The 15875-nt window shown below is 43.5% G+C and overlaps 1 protein-coding gene across 1 annotated transcript; it reads left to right on the top strand.

Annotated features, from left to right (window-relative positions):
- The first annotated feature begins 277 nt into the window (after positions 1-277).
- Positions 278-13102, top strand: shisa7a (shisa family member 7a). The gene is made up of 6 exons (XM_086311571.1): positions 278-2169; positions 4262-6728; positions 7386-7540; positions 8017-8082; positions 8371-8556; positions 8762-13102. Exons 2-6 carry the CDS (start codon positions 5974-5976, stop codon positions 9703-9705), a joined length of 2106 nt encoding a protein of 701 aa, XP_086167697.1. The 5' UTR covers positions 278-2169; positions 4262-5973; the 3' UTR covers positions 9706-13102.
- The last annotated feature ends 2773 nt before the right edge of the window (positions 13103-15875 follow it).

Raw genomic sequence — 15875 nt, 5'->3', positions numbered from 1 at the left:
TGTTACATTGTCAAAGCAATGATCATTTTGAATAACCTAGTAATTCAAATGGCCTCGTCTGGCCTGCTCCTCAAAATAACTGTCTGCTTTCACTTCTGCAAACAACTTCCTGTCAGCCTGCAACTCAGTCTTTCTGAAAGAGACACTGTTTAAACCTCTGAATGCAATATCCATGCTGCAGATTATATTCTTAATGCAATGGTACTGTTGATAATTATTTAACAATAGCAGTAAAATAATTTCCCTGCTCCACAAGGTCTATTGAACCATTGACTATTTACAAAAAGTATTGCACAAAAGGTATTGCACAGTGAGGTGAAGAGGCACTACAGCTTAGTTGTTCCCCCCTCCTTTGTCCTCCTGTTTCCCCTCCCTCTCCCCTCCAGAGAGGAGTTAAACAGTCTGATGGCGTGTGGGACAAAGGAGTTTTTAAGTCTGTTAGTTCTTGTCTTGGGGAGAAGCAACCTGTCACTGAACAGACTCTTCTGATTGTTTATGGCCGTGTGCAGAGGATGCCCAGCATTGTCCATAATGTCCAGCAGTTTCTTTGATGTCCTTTTCTCTGCCACTGTCACCAGAGTGTCCAGCTTCATGCCGACCACAGAGCCAGCCTTCCTGATCAGTTTCTCCAGCCTGGGTGAGTCCTCCTTTGCTGTGCTGCTCCCCCAGCACACCACAGCATAGAAAAGTACTCCAGCAACCACCATATGTAGTCTGGGTCAGATGTAATATGAATGCATGCTGGTGTTTCTGTCACATAAGTGCGTGACTCATCCTGTAGGCCTGATGTGCAGTCAGTGATTTCATTTATTTGGAGGATAATCGTCGGGGGATCAACCCTAAACCCGGTTTCATTCATGCGTGGTGGTGATCTCAGAGGATCGCGAGGTTTGTAAGACGGCGCAAACACTTGCAAACCTACCGTTACCTCTCATCCAACTATCCTCTTTTTCTTCTCTGGATTTCCACCTGCCCGGCTCGTCCTACACTCACAGAAATCAAGACTTGTCAGTGTAGGTTTGAGTCTAATTGACAGTTTCGTTCACGCTTCAGTGTTAAGGCTTTTGCGCCAATCCTCTCCCCTTCCCCGTTTTCATCGCTTTCATAATTGCCACCAACATAATGACACAGTTGCTGTGGCAACCATGTCTGTGTCTCTCTTCTCTCTCTCTCTCTTTCTCTCACACACACGTACACAAACACACTTTGGATCTTCCCCTCACTTTACCGGCTGCTTTAAATTTTGCAAGTTTTCTTCCGTTTTTTCGGAGAGGCTTTTATACATTCTTTTTTTCATTCGTTATATTTTTTTTTACTTCTTCGGGAAGAACATCAGTCAAATCCCTGGTCGACATTTTTTTCCCCGTTTATGTTTATTTATTATTTTTATCAGAGCCAGTAAAACGTATGCAGGCCTTCAGGGGCGCGCAACTAAAGATGGAAATTAAATGGAGGAGAGTAAAGATGAACGCCACCAGTTGAATGGGCCTATTGACCATCAGCGCCGAGCGGAGCGCGGAGTCTCATCAGCGCCTGTCTGACCGGCCAATCACAGCGTCCCCCCCCCCCACTGGTGGACCTCCGTGAGGCCAGTCGCAGTTTAGGCGGTGTAACCTATAGGCTATCGCGTGGAGACGATTAACTGAACCAGTCTTAGTCAGTTTCTAGATGGAGAAAGTGAGCCTGGCGGATATTTTGTTGGTGAAAAGCTTCACATTTTTGCGCACCTGACATGCGAATCCGGCTACTTTGCGTGCTGTCCGGGATAGTTACTCTGCAGGCTAACTTGTGCCGCACACCAGGCGGAAATTTCCGACGTAGTGTGTAGATGAAGTGCTTTGTCACATGTATCAGAAAATCTCAGAACATCTCGTTGTTCACCGACTCTCTCTCCCCTCCTCTCCCGCTCGCGTCCCCCCCCCCCCCCCCCCCCTTCGTCTTTCCGCCGTCATGATGGATTATCAATAGCCTGATGGAGACACAACAAGCGCGATCGAGATTTGCTGCACTTCTAAAACACACGGGCAATTAAAATAAGTGGCGCATCCAGCAACAGTTCACCATCTTCTGCTACAATAACAGGCTGCCATCTGAGAAACCGCTGAGATACAGTGCGCAGGCTCTTCCAGCGCTCCTCTTCAGCATCAAACCCCCCAGAGCAGCGCACAGGTAAGGCACGACATTATGCACCTTTTATTAATGCAACGCCAATTACGGAATTGCAATCAAAGCTGATTGATAAGTGCTCTGTGTGTTTGTGCGTGCATGAAAATTGAGTTTGGCATCAGTTTAGACGCATCCGCTGACCTGGAGGCTGTCAAACAAAAACATTTGAATGAAATCTGCGCCACACAAAACATCTGCGGGCTTTATTCCGCGAACACCTCTTTTCCCCCACCTCTTAATCACTTTAATCGACAAGTGGCAGCAAACTGCGACATTATAACCATATTGGTATTAAGAACACTGATATCACACGCACACACCGACTCATCCAGCCGGACTACACACACACCGGCACGGATACACCCACGCACTCTTAGCCTACTGATAGATGCAAGTCATGTCCATAACCCGCATGCTTGTTTGTTGCAAGTTGCAACTTATTAACACAATGAAGGATGTAGTGTAGTCTGAGGAGTCTGTCCACATCCGTTCGTCTGATGCAAAGTAAATGCGCAGCATATATTCGCCGGTGAGACCAAAAGCAGCCGCTGCTCCGCGCGGCTTTCGCTGCAATTAGACGTCTTTTTGCGCACACGCAACACACGACTTGTTTGCGCGATTTCTCCCCCCTCCCCCTAAAGGATTCACACCACAGTGCGTTTTGCAACAGCACGTCTAGAGGAAAAAAAAGGGGCCATTTTGTTTGATTTTTTTCAACAAACACCTGTTGAAATGATTGCATGCCCAGCCGTTTGCACAGCTCCTGCAGTGAAAGAGGCCCCAAGGTTCGTTTGCTTTGACACACTGACAAATCTAGGAATTTGGAGTTGTAAGTGATTGAGTTGTCCTCCCTCCTGTGGCCATGCAAGTCAGGGCTGCTTCCTCACACATGTGAATGTGTGCCTTTCACCCCTTTGGTACAGTTCTTCCTCTCTCCCTCCCTCTCTGCTGCATTGCTTCAGCACCACACTATACAGACATCTAGAGGACCAGATTTATGAATAATAGCAGGGGGGGATTGTTTTTGTTTTTTTGCCATGGATCAGTCTTCTGTAGTTTAAATACATTCAGGGTGAAAATTTCAATGTTGGGCATCTGCATATGCACGTTTAGCAGGAGCGGTTTAAGGATTTGGTCAAAAAATCCTCATGAAGTGGAATGATTGAGAGCAGAGCACAGACATTACGGTGACGGGAGAGTTGGGCAGCGTTGGCGGATGACGGTGCGAGGCATCAGGTGTCATCGTGTTGAGAAGGAGACGTGCAGATGTGACTTTGAAATCTGGTTTGGCTAATGGGTGTAGATTGGATTCTACCTCCCTTCTCTTTCACTGCCTCTTTCACTCACACACAGACAGAGCTGCAGTGCTATTCTGAGAGAGTTAGCTGCCTCAACCCACGCACAGAATCTGAGAAAGAGAGAAAGGCAGAAAGAGGAAAAGGAGGGGAGCAAGAGGAATAAAGGAGAGAGGCAGAGACCGACTACGAGGGGGTTTACAGAATGCCAGCTTTATTCTCTCACATGCATGCATGTACACACTCGCACAGTAAAGGCTTTCTTTACTGTTTCACATTCTTTCCCTCTTACTCTTCCAACAGCGGTTGATTTGCAGTTCTGATTAGCACTTCTCTTCTCCTCTTGCGTGTGGCATGGACTGTGTTTGCAGATCTGTTTGGTGGTGCTGTTTGTGTGATGTGTTGTATTGGTAAGTGCTGGGAGAAATGTACTTGATTCTGTGCCACCCACACACCGCCCTCCCACTCATGGTCGTCTCTGCATCTATACCTCTGGCTCTTCCCGCTCGCCACAGTCTCTTTGCTCATTTAAATCCCTACCCTGCATTTATCCCTCTGCTCCCGTTCTCTATCACTGGCTTTTCAGGAGAGTGTTCCTCCTGCAACCAAACAGGCACACTAAAACACACGCACACACACTTGCAGCTTTCCACGATGCACATAGCGCATTTAATAAAAATAACTGTGGTGTGCGTGTGTGTACCCAAAATGATCACACACACTCACAAAGAGGGTCAGTAAGTGTGGAGAAGAGGTTGCAGAGCTGCTTTCTAATCTAATGTCTCTCATTTGTATTGCAGTGGACATTTGGCCAACGATTTTCCAGATTTGTCCGTACGTAAACCCGAAGACAGTTGTGGAAATCAAGCAGAACGCTTAGAAACGACAAGAAGGGGGGGGGAAAAAATCACCCGGAGAACTCCTTTGGAACATTAGTCAGTGGGAGAGCTGCTGTGCTTCGTGTTTCTCATTTTTCCTCCACTGAACTCTCCTCACAAGGTTAGAGGAGCATGTAACTGAAACAAGTGGAGCCCTCGGTGATTTCAGCATTCTGTCTCCCCCATCTGTGCCTACATTCTCTGCTACAGATAGGGACATTTTGATAATTACATATAATTATAATTTCTGTGGGAGACAGATCTGCCTCTGTCTATTATTGCCAACACCTCCAACACAATAACTTCACACATTTACATATTTCTCCACAAAAGTGATATTCTTTCAACATCGGAGACAAATCAGGAATAATTTTACTTAGAGAGACATGTCACACGGAGAAGCAATGTGCCATTCACTTCATATCTAATTAGCGACACAGTTGAGTGACACGGGCAACATTTTGTGCCTACAAGCTGAAGGCAGAGCACTTAAAATCATGACATTTGCCTCATTTGTGCAATGTATTTTACAGGCTGGGAGTCGTTTCTTTGCTTTATGATTACTCCCAATTTTCAGTGCTTGCGGTCTTCTAGCACTTAACCAGAGCCATTCTCATTATCACCCACAGCCCAGTCACAGTAACGGTCCGTGCCAGGCGAGTACTGAGCACAATAATCCAGCCATAGAAAAGACTGAGATAAAGTACACAGTGTATCTATAGATGTGATGGGTGCCGAGAACAGGCTAACGTGGAGATAATGCGGTACTCTATAGAAACTAGGCCACACTAATGGACAGTATTTATCAGTGGTGCAGTCATTTATTTCCATTTAATTGTTTACTATGGCAAAAAGTGCCGAATATATAAAAACAAAATAGATTTAATATCTTTTTCCTTTTTTTTCCCCCCCAGAAAGGATTTGCTTACAGGTTAAACAAGTGCCATTTCTGAATGTACGTAGTGCCAGGCTGTAAAAGGAATGAAGAGAACAGATAAACTTGTTTACATTTAACAAAAAACTGGCCATAGTCTATTCTTTAAGTGCCATCAGCGCAGGAATGTACAGGAATGCCATATTCTATTAAAAATACTTGCTCCTAACTTTGTGGTTGCAAAGCGTAATTTCACCCCTGGTAGTAAATGAGATGTTTGTTCTTTTGTTCAGTAGGGCATGTAGGATGAGGCATTAAGGACTAAAAGCATGAAGATTGTTTTCAATCTGTGCTTTTTACAAAACTGCATCCATTTGAGTGTTCTCGAATCGAGAGGGGTTTTTAGAGGGCAAGAGATGAAGTCATTACACTTTCAGAGCTCCCTTCTAACAGGAAATTAAAAACATTTTAATACCATTATCACCAATTATTGAAACTTACAAAAACATTTTGATACTGTTTGTACAGTTTTTTTATTTTTATTGTTCCCGACCTTTTCTATTATTATAACACCTTATAAATACGAACAACACAAAAAATTTCAGATTTCATCAGCCAGCATTAGTGAATGAAACTCCAGTACCCAGTACATGCTGAATGCATCACATGCCATTTTAGTGGGTTAAACTGCAGAAGCGGATACACCGTTGCAACTGCATTGACTCAATAAAAAAAAAATAGATGTCTTAGTCATGTAAAAATGCCGCCCACCACCAATCTCCGAGTCCTCGCTGTCTCCCTCCTCTCCCTCCTCACTGCCCCTCTTGCTACCGTCGTGGAGGCCTCTCCGTCCCCACCTCCTCAGCACCTAGACCGATCAGGGAGACCGTTCACGGAGGAGCCCGACACTGGTTCCAGCTCCTCGCTCATACTCCTCGCCATCCAGGCCAACCTCAGGCCAGCTGCTCTCCAAGGAAGGACAAAAACTCCAGAAACGCTCCCAGAAACCGCAGAGGAAGTTCTAGAGACTCCTCCGAGACCCCTGCCCCAGGTAATGTTCCCCAAGAATGTAACTTCAGCAGAGGCCCTCGCACCTCCTTTTCTAGGTGCAGCCAAGGGGCCACCTGTAATGGATGTATGGGTGGATGGATGCAGAGGATATTACGATGTAATGGGACACTTTGACAGCGCTTTCAACTGTTCCAAGGACACATTCATCTATTGCTGCGGAACCTGCCACTACCGCTTCTGCTGTCCAGACCGAAGTCGCCAACTGGACCAGGACAACTGTAAAAACTACGACTCTCCGGACTGGGCCAAGCCACAGACGGAGCCCATGATTACACCAGATGACTTAGGTGACCCAGACTTTGATCCACTGAAGCAGCAGAGCCACAACACGGGCTTTGTCATCGGTGGCGTGGTTGTGTTTATGGTGGCTGTCGCAGTAGGCATCAAGGTGGTCTTCAACAAGGTGCAACAGGAAGCCAACCAAAGGGACCTGAACATGCCCAGGTGAGGCTTACACGTTTTTTTTTTGTTTTTTTTTTAATTTCATCACACCTCATTGCTGAATTCAGTACTTCATTTTGATGTATGAATATTGTAATGAAATTAGGTTTTCAGGACTCCATAAATGGCCTACATTCATCATTCTGGGCCCAGAAAAATGTTATTAGTCATCAGCTGAAACATATTTGATCTTCATCGAGTGACTGCTGCGGAAATCGTGGCTGTTTTGATTTCCTCTTGGCTTTCTTATCTCATATATGGGCCGTCGTCTTGGCAATAAAGATGGGTCTTTTGGTGTTTTTACTAGTTGCATCAGTCATGGAAGATGACAGTTGTAGACCAAAACGAAGTGTTGGTTGATCCCCTCAGGGAAGCCCTGCATGTTATTTTGGTTTCACATTTTCCATATTTATTCATCATTGTACTTAAATTAACCGCACAGTTAACTGGTGATTATAACCGGTGTAAACCCTAATGTCCGACCACAAGATTAACATTCACATTTATTTATATTTAAGCATTCATCCTCACATAGATGGCTGATATGTTGCTTATTTGCAATCCAAAAACAGCATTCATGGGAGGAAGAATTTAGTGCCTATACCCTGTTGCCATTTTTATCTCATGTTTCCTTTATTGCTTTTTTTATGGCATCTTTAGAGCTCTGGTGGACATGTTGCGGCACCAGTCGAGCCCAGTCCAGCAGGATGAGAGAAACAACAGCGTGGCTCTGGCTGTAGGAGATGGCCAGGGGACACTGGGGAGACCGCCGAAAAATCTCTACGCCCCCGGGCTGCCCAGCAAAGACAACAGATGTGAGAGTCTAGGGCTCGTAGCGCGTTAGTGAATAGCACGATCAGAGGTGCACTTTTGTAACAGCATCCTCTCTTTATGCAGAGGCACTTTGTGCTCGTCACGTCTGTAAATGGATGCAGCTTTTTTTTTCTGTGTTCCTCCATCAAGATGTCTTTATGAGAGAGAATAAATTAAGAATTTTCAGTAGTGATGTGCTAAAAAATGAATCTTTAACCTCGGTAATTTCTCTGCGAGGGCCATGGTCATTTATAAATGATTCTTTTGGGGTCCTCTGTGTCTCTAATTCTCCACTTCAATATTAAAGTAGTTAATTGCACAAGAATGTGGAGATGGGTGCTTATGTGATCATGTGAAAATGAATTGATTTAGGTAGATACGCACGTAAAGTTTCCTTATTCCTTTTAGTTGAAGACACCGCTCAACTGCCTGACATCCATTTTGTGAGCTGATTACTTCATGTTCTTTTCACTTACAGTGGGCAATTTGCAACACAATTTCATCCACTCATCAGGCTCCAGTCCCAAGCACACTGCAACTATCGGTAAGGCAGCTGATGAAAGCCGGGCTCCCATGTAAATTGCATGTAATCACTTGGATGCTTCATTTACTTCATTCAGCTTCGTTTGGAGCTCAAAAGTAGACTCATTCATTTCAACAATAATAATGATTATCATATTTTTGGTTGCTTGTGTTAGTGCTGAAAGCAAGTTCAAATCTGTCGCTTTCAGTGAATGTTAGAAGATTCACACTCTGCTATGTGCATCGCGCTATATCCAGAGGAGCAAATCTCATTTAACACACCGTCGTCTTCTCCCTTTGGTCTCTGCAGAACGCACACCTCGGATGAACAATGCTCAGCTGGCAGCTGGAGGCACCCTGCTCTCCAGTAAGCACAACAACACCAAATCGCAGCCTTCCTTCCACCACTCCCTGCACAACCTGGCCCAGCTGCCGCCCTCGTACGAGAGCGCCACCAAGCCTGAGCTCAACAGATACTCCTCACTCAAACGGCTCGGTGAGTATCGCGCTTTTCCAGGAATGAGACATGTTCCGTCTAAGCTGCGCTCCCCTTATGCTGCTTTTTCTGCAGCTGTTTCGTAAGTGCTGAAGCAGAGCGACACTCTTGACACGGGTGCTGTGAAATGCACGATGCATCATTATGTGCTCATGCTATTTACTGTGGTGATAAACAATTCAGAGAACTTTTGTTTGGCTTGCAGAGAAAGGTCTTGACGAGTACTCATCTGGGTACTGCACCACCAAGCGCCGGCCTCACACAGCCCAGCCGGCCCTGCAGTCGTCTCAGCACCACCTCCACTGGGGTGGAGACTACACCCTCAGCGGGCGAGGGACCCTCCCCAGACATGCGGCTCGGCCCTGGATCCCACCGCCACCTTCTGGCATGCCTGCTTCACCCACTCCCAATCCTTACCCTTTGGATCCCCCAGAGCCCCAGCACAACCCCAACTACGACACTCTCTCCAAGCCTCCGAGAAAAGTTAAGTCCACCGACCAGCTGCTCAACATGGGTGATGTCCCTGGAAACACCGGGACTCTGTCCCGGCTCTCCAAGAACCAGCAACACCAGTACTACAAAGCCATGGCTGCCTCCAATAAGAACTCCAACACGCAGACGCTCACCAGGAAGACCCAGGACAGACAGGACAGGCAGGACAGGCAGGAGAGACAGGAACGGCTGCTCATGTCCCCAGACCATTTGGAGGAGAGGATGGGCGTTGGTGGGATGGGTGTTGTAGATCCGTACGCCCACACGGGAAGCGGGATCGTCCCCACCCTGCCTCGCCAGCAGAAGGCCCAGTCCCAGCAGAACGTCTGTGCAACGCCTTCCCTCGACCGGCACCACATGATCAAGATGAACTCTCATCCCACGTCCGGACGGGAGCAGGAGAGGACCACGCCTATGACGGGGCACATGAGCGGGGGCATGGGCTGGGCTGGGGAGGGGCCCGGAACCGGAGTAGTCATGGGAACGGGAACACTAGGAGGCCACAGCGCCCGGAGGATGGCTTTCGCAGCAAAACGGCAGAACACAATTGAGCAGCTACATTTCATTCCCGGAGGGGGCGGTGGGGGGTCAGCAGGGAGCGGGGGAGGAGGCAGTCAGGGGATCAGGACGGGGAGTAAAAATGAGGTGACGGTGTGAGGTCAGTGCCTAATGTAGAGTTTAGATTAAAGGGACAGGAATATATCACCCTTCTGCATTTAACTATTAGACATTCAGCTACAAGAAATACAACTAGAAGTATAAAGTATTGTAACAGTATAATGTGTTTAGGCTATTCAAATTAGTGTTATCTTGTAATTAAATAGCTTAAATATGACTTACTTATAAAAACTAAAAATTAGGTAGGGGACATCTGTTCCAGTTATGTGATAGCCTACATCAGCCATATTTTGTATCTGAATTTGCCGCATTGCCATATACAGAGGTGCCATTACTTGTAGAAGGACTGACTGGGAGGGTGAAATAAAACCAACAGAAATGCCGTTCATACTTTAGTTTTTATATATTTTTTTCAAAAAGTACTCAGGAGCCATATTAGATAGGAAACCAGATGATATTAATGAAAAAACAGGGTAAAGGAAGCGGAGGCCTGTGTGGAATATCCTGTCACAGAATTTCAAAGAACTGAGCCAACTACCTGGACTGCCACTCCGCTCGGTCCTCACCGACGAAGATTTATTAAACTGACTCTCAGACGAGGAGCCCGGTGGACCGGACGAGGCTGAATGATGAACTGTGCGCCTGTTGAACTCTTCTGCACCGACCTCGTGCTGACTTAGTGAGACAGAACTGATTTTTTCTTTCTTGCTTCCTGTATAACCTAGAGGACAAGACGGGCTCTGTTTCTGAGCGACACGCAGCAGTCTGACACAACGCCACCACCCGACAGGAACTGAGGACGTATCCACATTACTGATCTGATTCCATGGGTTGCCTACTTTTCCATGTGACCTTAGATTAAACCTCCAGAGGAACTCACAATCTCATTACTGTTACACTACGGGAGCGTAAGCTGATATAAGATTATGGGTGAGTTTTTCTCAATGTTTTCATCTATAGATCAGGACCTACCTGTTTGAAAAAAATAAAAACAACGGGCTACCAAATATTATAGAGCCATCAGTCACGGCGTTCCAAAAATTCTTGACATACACATACAAAATCAAGAGATAAAAGAACAGACGTATGTGTTCAGTTTACCAATAAAGAGGCAACTCGCTCTAACGAAGAGCAGAGGCTTCTCCACAGAGCACAAACGATAGACCATGACGCAGAGGTTGCACTTACACAACTGTCCTTACAAGCCATTTATGGAGATACAAAGAAAATCCCACACAGGAAGCTGGTCTGACAATCACCATTTAATTATTATCACCAGGTGACAAGTTATTAAAAAGTCAGCAACATTTTGTACAGACAGAAGGATTGGCTTCAGAGCAAGCCGAAACCCTCAGAGTCAAGAGCGAGGGCGACCTGAGGTCCTCTCCTGAGCGGCTCCAGTGTGCCATACAAGAGACTCGGATGGTTAGGAAGCCCTTCCCATCTTCAAGACAAAGACCTTGCTGTATCATAACGCACTTCAGCCAGTATGAAAAAAAAAAACAGAAACGGAAAAAAAAAATCTTCATCAATAACAACGCTTTTCAATACTAAGGGCTATCCTATATACTGTAGTATGTGATATCTGTGGTCCATATAAAATGCTATCTCTTTCTATTGATTTTGTGTTGATATTGTCATGATGTATTAAGTATTAATGTGTACAAAAAAACAAGAGAAATTTAAGCACAGTTCAACGAGAATCAGAGACTAAACTTTGCACAAATCTAGCCCCTGATATTTGCACCAGATACAAGCACACTTTGTATCGTGTCCTCAAGGTTTACATTCTGTACAAGCACGGCTGAACGTGTGACCAATCAATGGAAGGTATTATACTGAGAGAGGATTTTCTTTTTTCTTTTGCTTTTTTTAAACAGAAATCGTCGGTAATAACGCCGATCAAAGAACGAACTTGCACCGGCTTTCTTTTCTTTTTTCTTTTTCTTTGTGTTCAGTCATGTGGAAAAGCTACAGAGATGAAATGCTGATAAACAGAAACACATTTGGACAATCTTCCTACACACAGTGCTAAATGTAGTTGTTATGAATATGATGGAGTGTTATTATTAATAATTATTATAACTGTTATGGTTATTATTAACAATTATCTTACGATGTGATGTTCTTTTACTTGGTGGGATTTAAGTGTTTATTGTTTTTAGATAACTAGCATTCTCGCGACTAGTTGGTTTTTCATACATCTGGTCATAAACTCGAGTTTTTAAGACATTCCAAATCTTGATGCATGCCAGCTCCATTTCATTGAGAGGCATTTTTACAGGATGCCTGGATTTTAGGGTCATTGATGCCTTTATGGCCATTTTTCCAGCTGTATGTACTGTGCCTAGACATCGGCCTTATGACTTCTTGATCTTAAGTGATTACTTAGGTTTCCACTCTGGTATTGAATAATCTGCAGCCTTCTAAACGTACGCGTAGATGACGGCGAGGGATAGATGAGTTTGGGATGGGCCAGAAGTGATTTTAACATCACACGCAGTCTGCTGTCTCCTCTGCGGCAGCCTGCCCCAGTAACTTAAAAATGGGTTGTACACGCTGAACCCATGATGCCATAATGTATGTATGTATCGAATGAATGTTTATTACACAGGTTGGAGACAAAACAGGCGTCTAATGGAAACCTGATTGCTTTGAGTGCAGTGTCTTTTTCAGGGAAATAGGACAGGTGACATACAGTAGTGTTAGACTTTTTTAATAGAGCCACAAAAGGTCTGTAGCAAAGTCTGTAATATCTCACAAGCCATATCCATCGAAGCTCATTATCACAATTTTATAAATGGTTAATCTAATTTGTGCAAGTATTGTATTTTGTATAGCTAGTACAATCAGAATATTTTAAGTGATCTCTTCGGCATTAATTTGAAGATTCAGAAAAATTCTGTGTTAGTATTTAATGATCTGTACAGTGCCAAACTCATAACATTTTGTTGTCTTTTTATCGTCACACCCTCCTAGATGGCCACAGGGGTTATTTACTTTTTTCACAGAGGAGAGCGAATAGACAGCCGAGTGAAGCTGAAAAGCTCCTTTTCAGAAGGAAATGAATGAATATGGTGTGTGTTTTTAGCCATTATGAATTCATTTAGAGTGCGGATTCTTTAATGGCCATCTGAAGCGGACAGGGACAGTGTCCAGTATTGGGGGAAAAAAAACAATTCATGGATTAATTTTGACGCCTATAAATTTCGAAACGACCCTTTTGTTATTGTTTAATGCATTGATCCCCTTGGATACGACAGTGACTTACAAAGAATTTGTATAATAAAGTTGGTGGGAAAAAAAACTGTGATTCTTTTCTTGCGTTAATGCTCGTCTTTTCAACTCTTCTGTCTGGGTGAATTCAGGACTTCACCTGCACCATACTTTAAAGTGCTTCCCAACTTTTTCTTTTGTCATTAAATCATAAGAAAAAAAAAACTCCATTCCCAGTCATCTCAGCATGGGACATGTTAAAGATGAGCAGCATTCAGTTTCCTTGTAAATACATTAACACCGTAAACCGAGTTATCAGCATCGCACTTGGGTTTCAAATGATACTTTATTAATCCCCGAGGTAAACATTGTTCCTCTGCATTTCAAAGCACTTCATAATACCTACAAACACCCTCGAGTGCCTGTTTTCTCAAACCTATTTAAGACTTGGCAATATATCACATTGACGTGTGTGCTCACTGGGTGCACAATGAAATCATATCTAAGCCAAGGTGTGAATAATGAGCTCTGTAGTTTAGATAAACGAGCTACTTTTCAGTTGTTTTCAGAGCTCTTACCTGCACGAACGTCTTAATAGTGCAATATAAAAACAGTCTCCGACGATGAAAATGTCAAGTGTGTTATTATCATAAACAATATCTGCTCTGACATATTTACAGTATTGCACTATATATTATATAACTGCGACAGATTATTGTTTCTCACGTAAAATCTTCATGTAACTAGTAACCTGATCAAATCTAGTGGAGTAGAAATAAAACACTGCTATGGAAGCTTGCTTCTGTCACTGAAGTGTATTTATTTATTGATTTGTAACAATCTGTGAGTCAAACTTTTAGGATAATAACCAGATCTGACACCAGTGGCTTGCTCAGCATCAGTATGTTAATAAATATGGGTTATCGTAACAGTAATCATAAGGCAAACTGGTGTTTTATAAGGAGTCAAACTAAAAGCGCCTCCTATATTTGGAAAAAAAAGGCCCTTTTAGTGTTCAGTAGGTTAGTGAGCACACAGACTGGTTGTATAATAAAATCCCATATCATCTGCCTGTGAGATGTTATATAAGTTGCAGTATGGCTATGCAGTGCTACTGGGAGCGGACAACTGCACTTTTAAATAAAATGAAAAAGGTGGAATTGTTTTCGTATAATTTACAGCTCGAGATCGTCTGGGCTGCAAAGTTATATCACTGCTGGACGTGCTGGATTCCTATGGTGAAACAAGGGCTCCGCAGCTCATATTTAAAACCTCCTGTGAATACATTTATTGCACTGAGATGTATGAAGGGGCAGATAACAGCCACCGTGCTGACACAGAAATAATTCTTGCAGGGGCTACACAAGAGGGCACAAAAATGATTATGTTTGATTTAAGCACTATCTGCCTCTGATGCGTCAGAGTCGTAGTTTGCACATTTCACCACCAGGAGGTTCAGTGGCTCCAGGATGAGCTGTGCAAGAAGGCTTTGCTCAGACTGTAACTCACCCTTAAAGCTATTTCTGTTGCTTTACACGGGACTGACAAAAACAAAACACAGAACATAATATCATCTGACTGTTTGTAGATATCAGTAAATGCACTGCCCAAAATGTCCAACGCCTCTCAAAACTCATATTAACACACCATAAACAAGTACCTGTGAAAAGGTTTGAACACTGTGACTCACTCATTTTTCTTCCTTTATTTTTACTGTTTCCAAAAACAGTTACATGTGCATATTAGGTATGCAGGAATGAAAAGAAACAAAAATATGTTTCATATTTTGTTTACATCTTCAAAGTTTCAAAGTCACTACTGTTTGTCTTTATCAGTTTTTTCACATTTGGCTATGTCTGCTTCAGATCATCACCTGGAGGCTTTGCAGGTGTTGAAAGCATTCCCACTGGTGGCTTTTCAGGTGCCATTCAATTAATTCCAAAGCATCTCAGCTAGTTTTAGGTCACATGACTGTAGAGGTCATCTCATGGGCCACCCAATCACTGTTCATGGTCAAACAGACCTTGTAGAGCCTGCACGTGTGATCTGAATCACTCTATTTAAAAGATATTTAAATTATAGTTCCACTCCTTCAAAATTTAGTGAGAAAACTACTCATACAGATATTTTCTGTTTCCATTGTTCTTTATGTCCAGTCCTCTTGTTGCTTGTCCCAAGCAATTCTCTTAATTGCTCTCCTTCAGCAGTAGTTTCTGTGGAGCAATTTATCTCTAATTCACGCAAAGAGTTGATGCTGATGTGGTTTTCCTACTTCAGCACTGGGAACCATTGATGTGGGATCTAATCTGAGGTGGTGTTAATTGGTGACTTCTCAGGTTGGTAACTCTAATGAGCTTTGCTGCTCCAACAGACTCAACAGCTCTTGCTCTTCTTCCTCTTTGATGGGGAGATTCACATAAAAGACAGTTTCTTCACAGCGGTTGATGGTTTTTGCAACTGCGATCGAAACTTGCAGAGTTAAAAAATAGATTCTCTTTACTAAGCTGAGTCATAATACGGACTTCTACAGTACTCACATGACGACATTTGCTGTATATGAGCTCTATCTCAGCACAGCACACCTGATGATCTCGAATACACAAAGATGGCAAGAAAAAGATAACCTGAAAACACATCCAATAATGTCTGAAGCTAACTACAGTGCATTTTGTAGCACTATGTACTGTAGTGTATTCTGTGACATATGTCAACCTGAGTCATTTCAGTTTTAATCTGCACTGCAACAGCAAACATTGTAAAAACAGTAAAAAATATATATTGTTTCCTATAAATGATGAGAAGTTAACGAGGAGCTAGATAAATTTACATTAATATCTAAACTGCAAACACTGATCATAAGAGATTCTTTGCTCAGTTTTAACAGAGAGGCGTGAAATTACTCACCCCTCTTGTGACTTGGATAACTGAATCAATTGAAAAGAATAATAAAATGATTATTTAGTCTGAGGATGTGCTTCCTAAGTCACTGTTTT

The sequence above is a fragment of the Aulonocara sp. 'chitande type north' Nkhata Bay genome, linkage group LG11 (genome assembly GCF_057382095.1).
Source record: "Aulonocara sp. 'chitande type north' Nkhata Bay isolate Kocher_YH1m ecotype deep benthic linkage group LG11, A_spYH_male_GT1.1, whole genome shotgun sequence".
Taxonomy (NCBI): Eukaryota; Metazoa; Chordata; class Actinopteri; order Cichliformes; family Cichlidae; genus Aulonocara; species Aulonocara sp. 'chitande type north' Nkhata Bay.
The sequence above is the reverse complement of the archived record's forward strand: the minus strand, read 5'-3'. Positions and strand labels throughout refer to the sequence as shown.

Excerpts from the sequence above, each read along its gene's own strand:
- shisa7a (XM_086311571.1), top strand. The coding sequence starts at position 5,974 with ATGCCGCCCACCACCAATCTCCGAGTCCTCGCTGTCTCCCTCCTCTCC. Across the intron at positions 8,083-8,370 it reads CAAGCACACTGCAACTATCG|AACGCACACCTCGGATGAAC; the intron begins GTAAGGCAGCTG and ends TGGTCTCTGCAG. Across the intron at positions 8,557-8,761 it reads CTCCTCACTCAAACGGCTCG|AGAAAGGTCTTGACGAGTAC; the intron begins GTGAGTATCGCG and ends TTTGGCTTGCAG.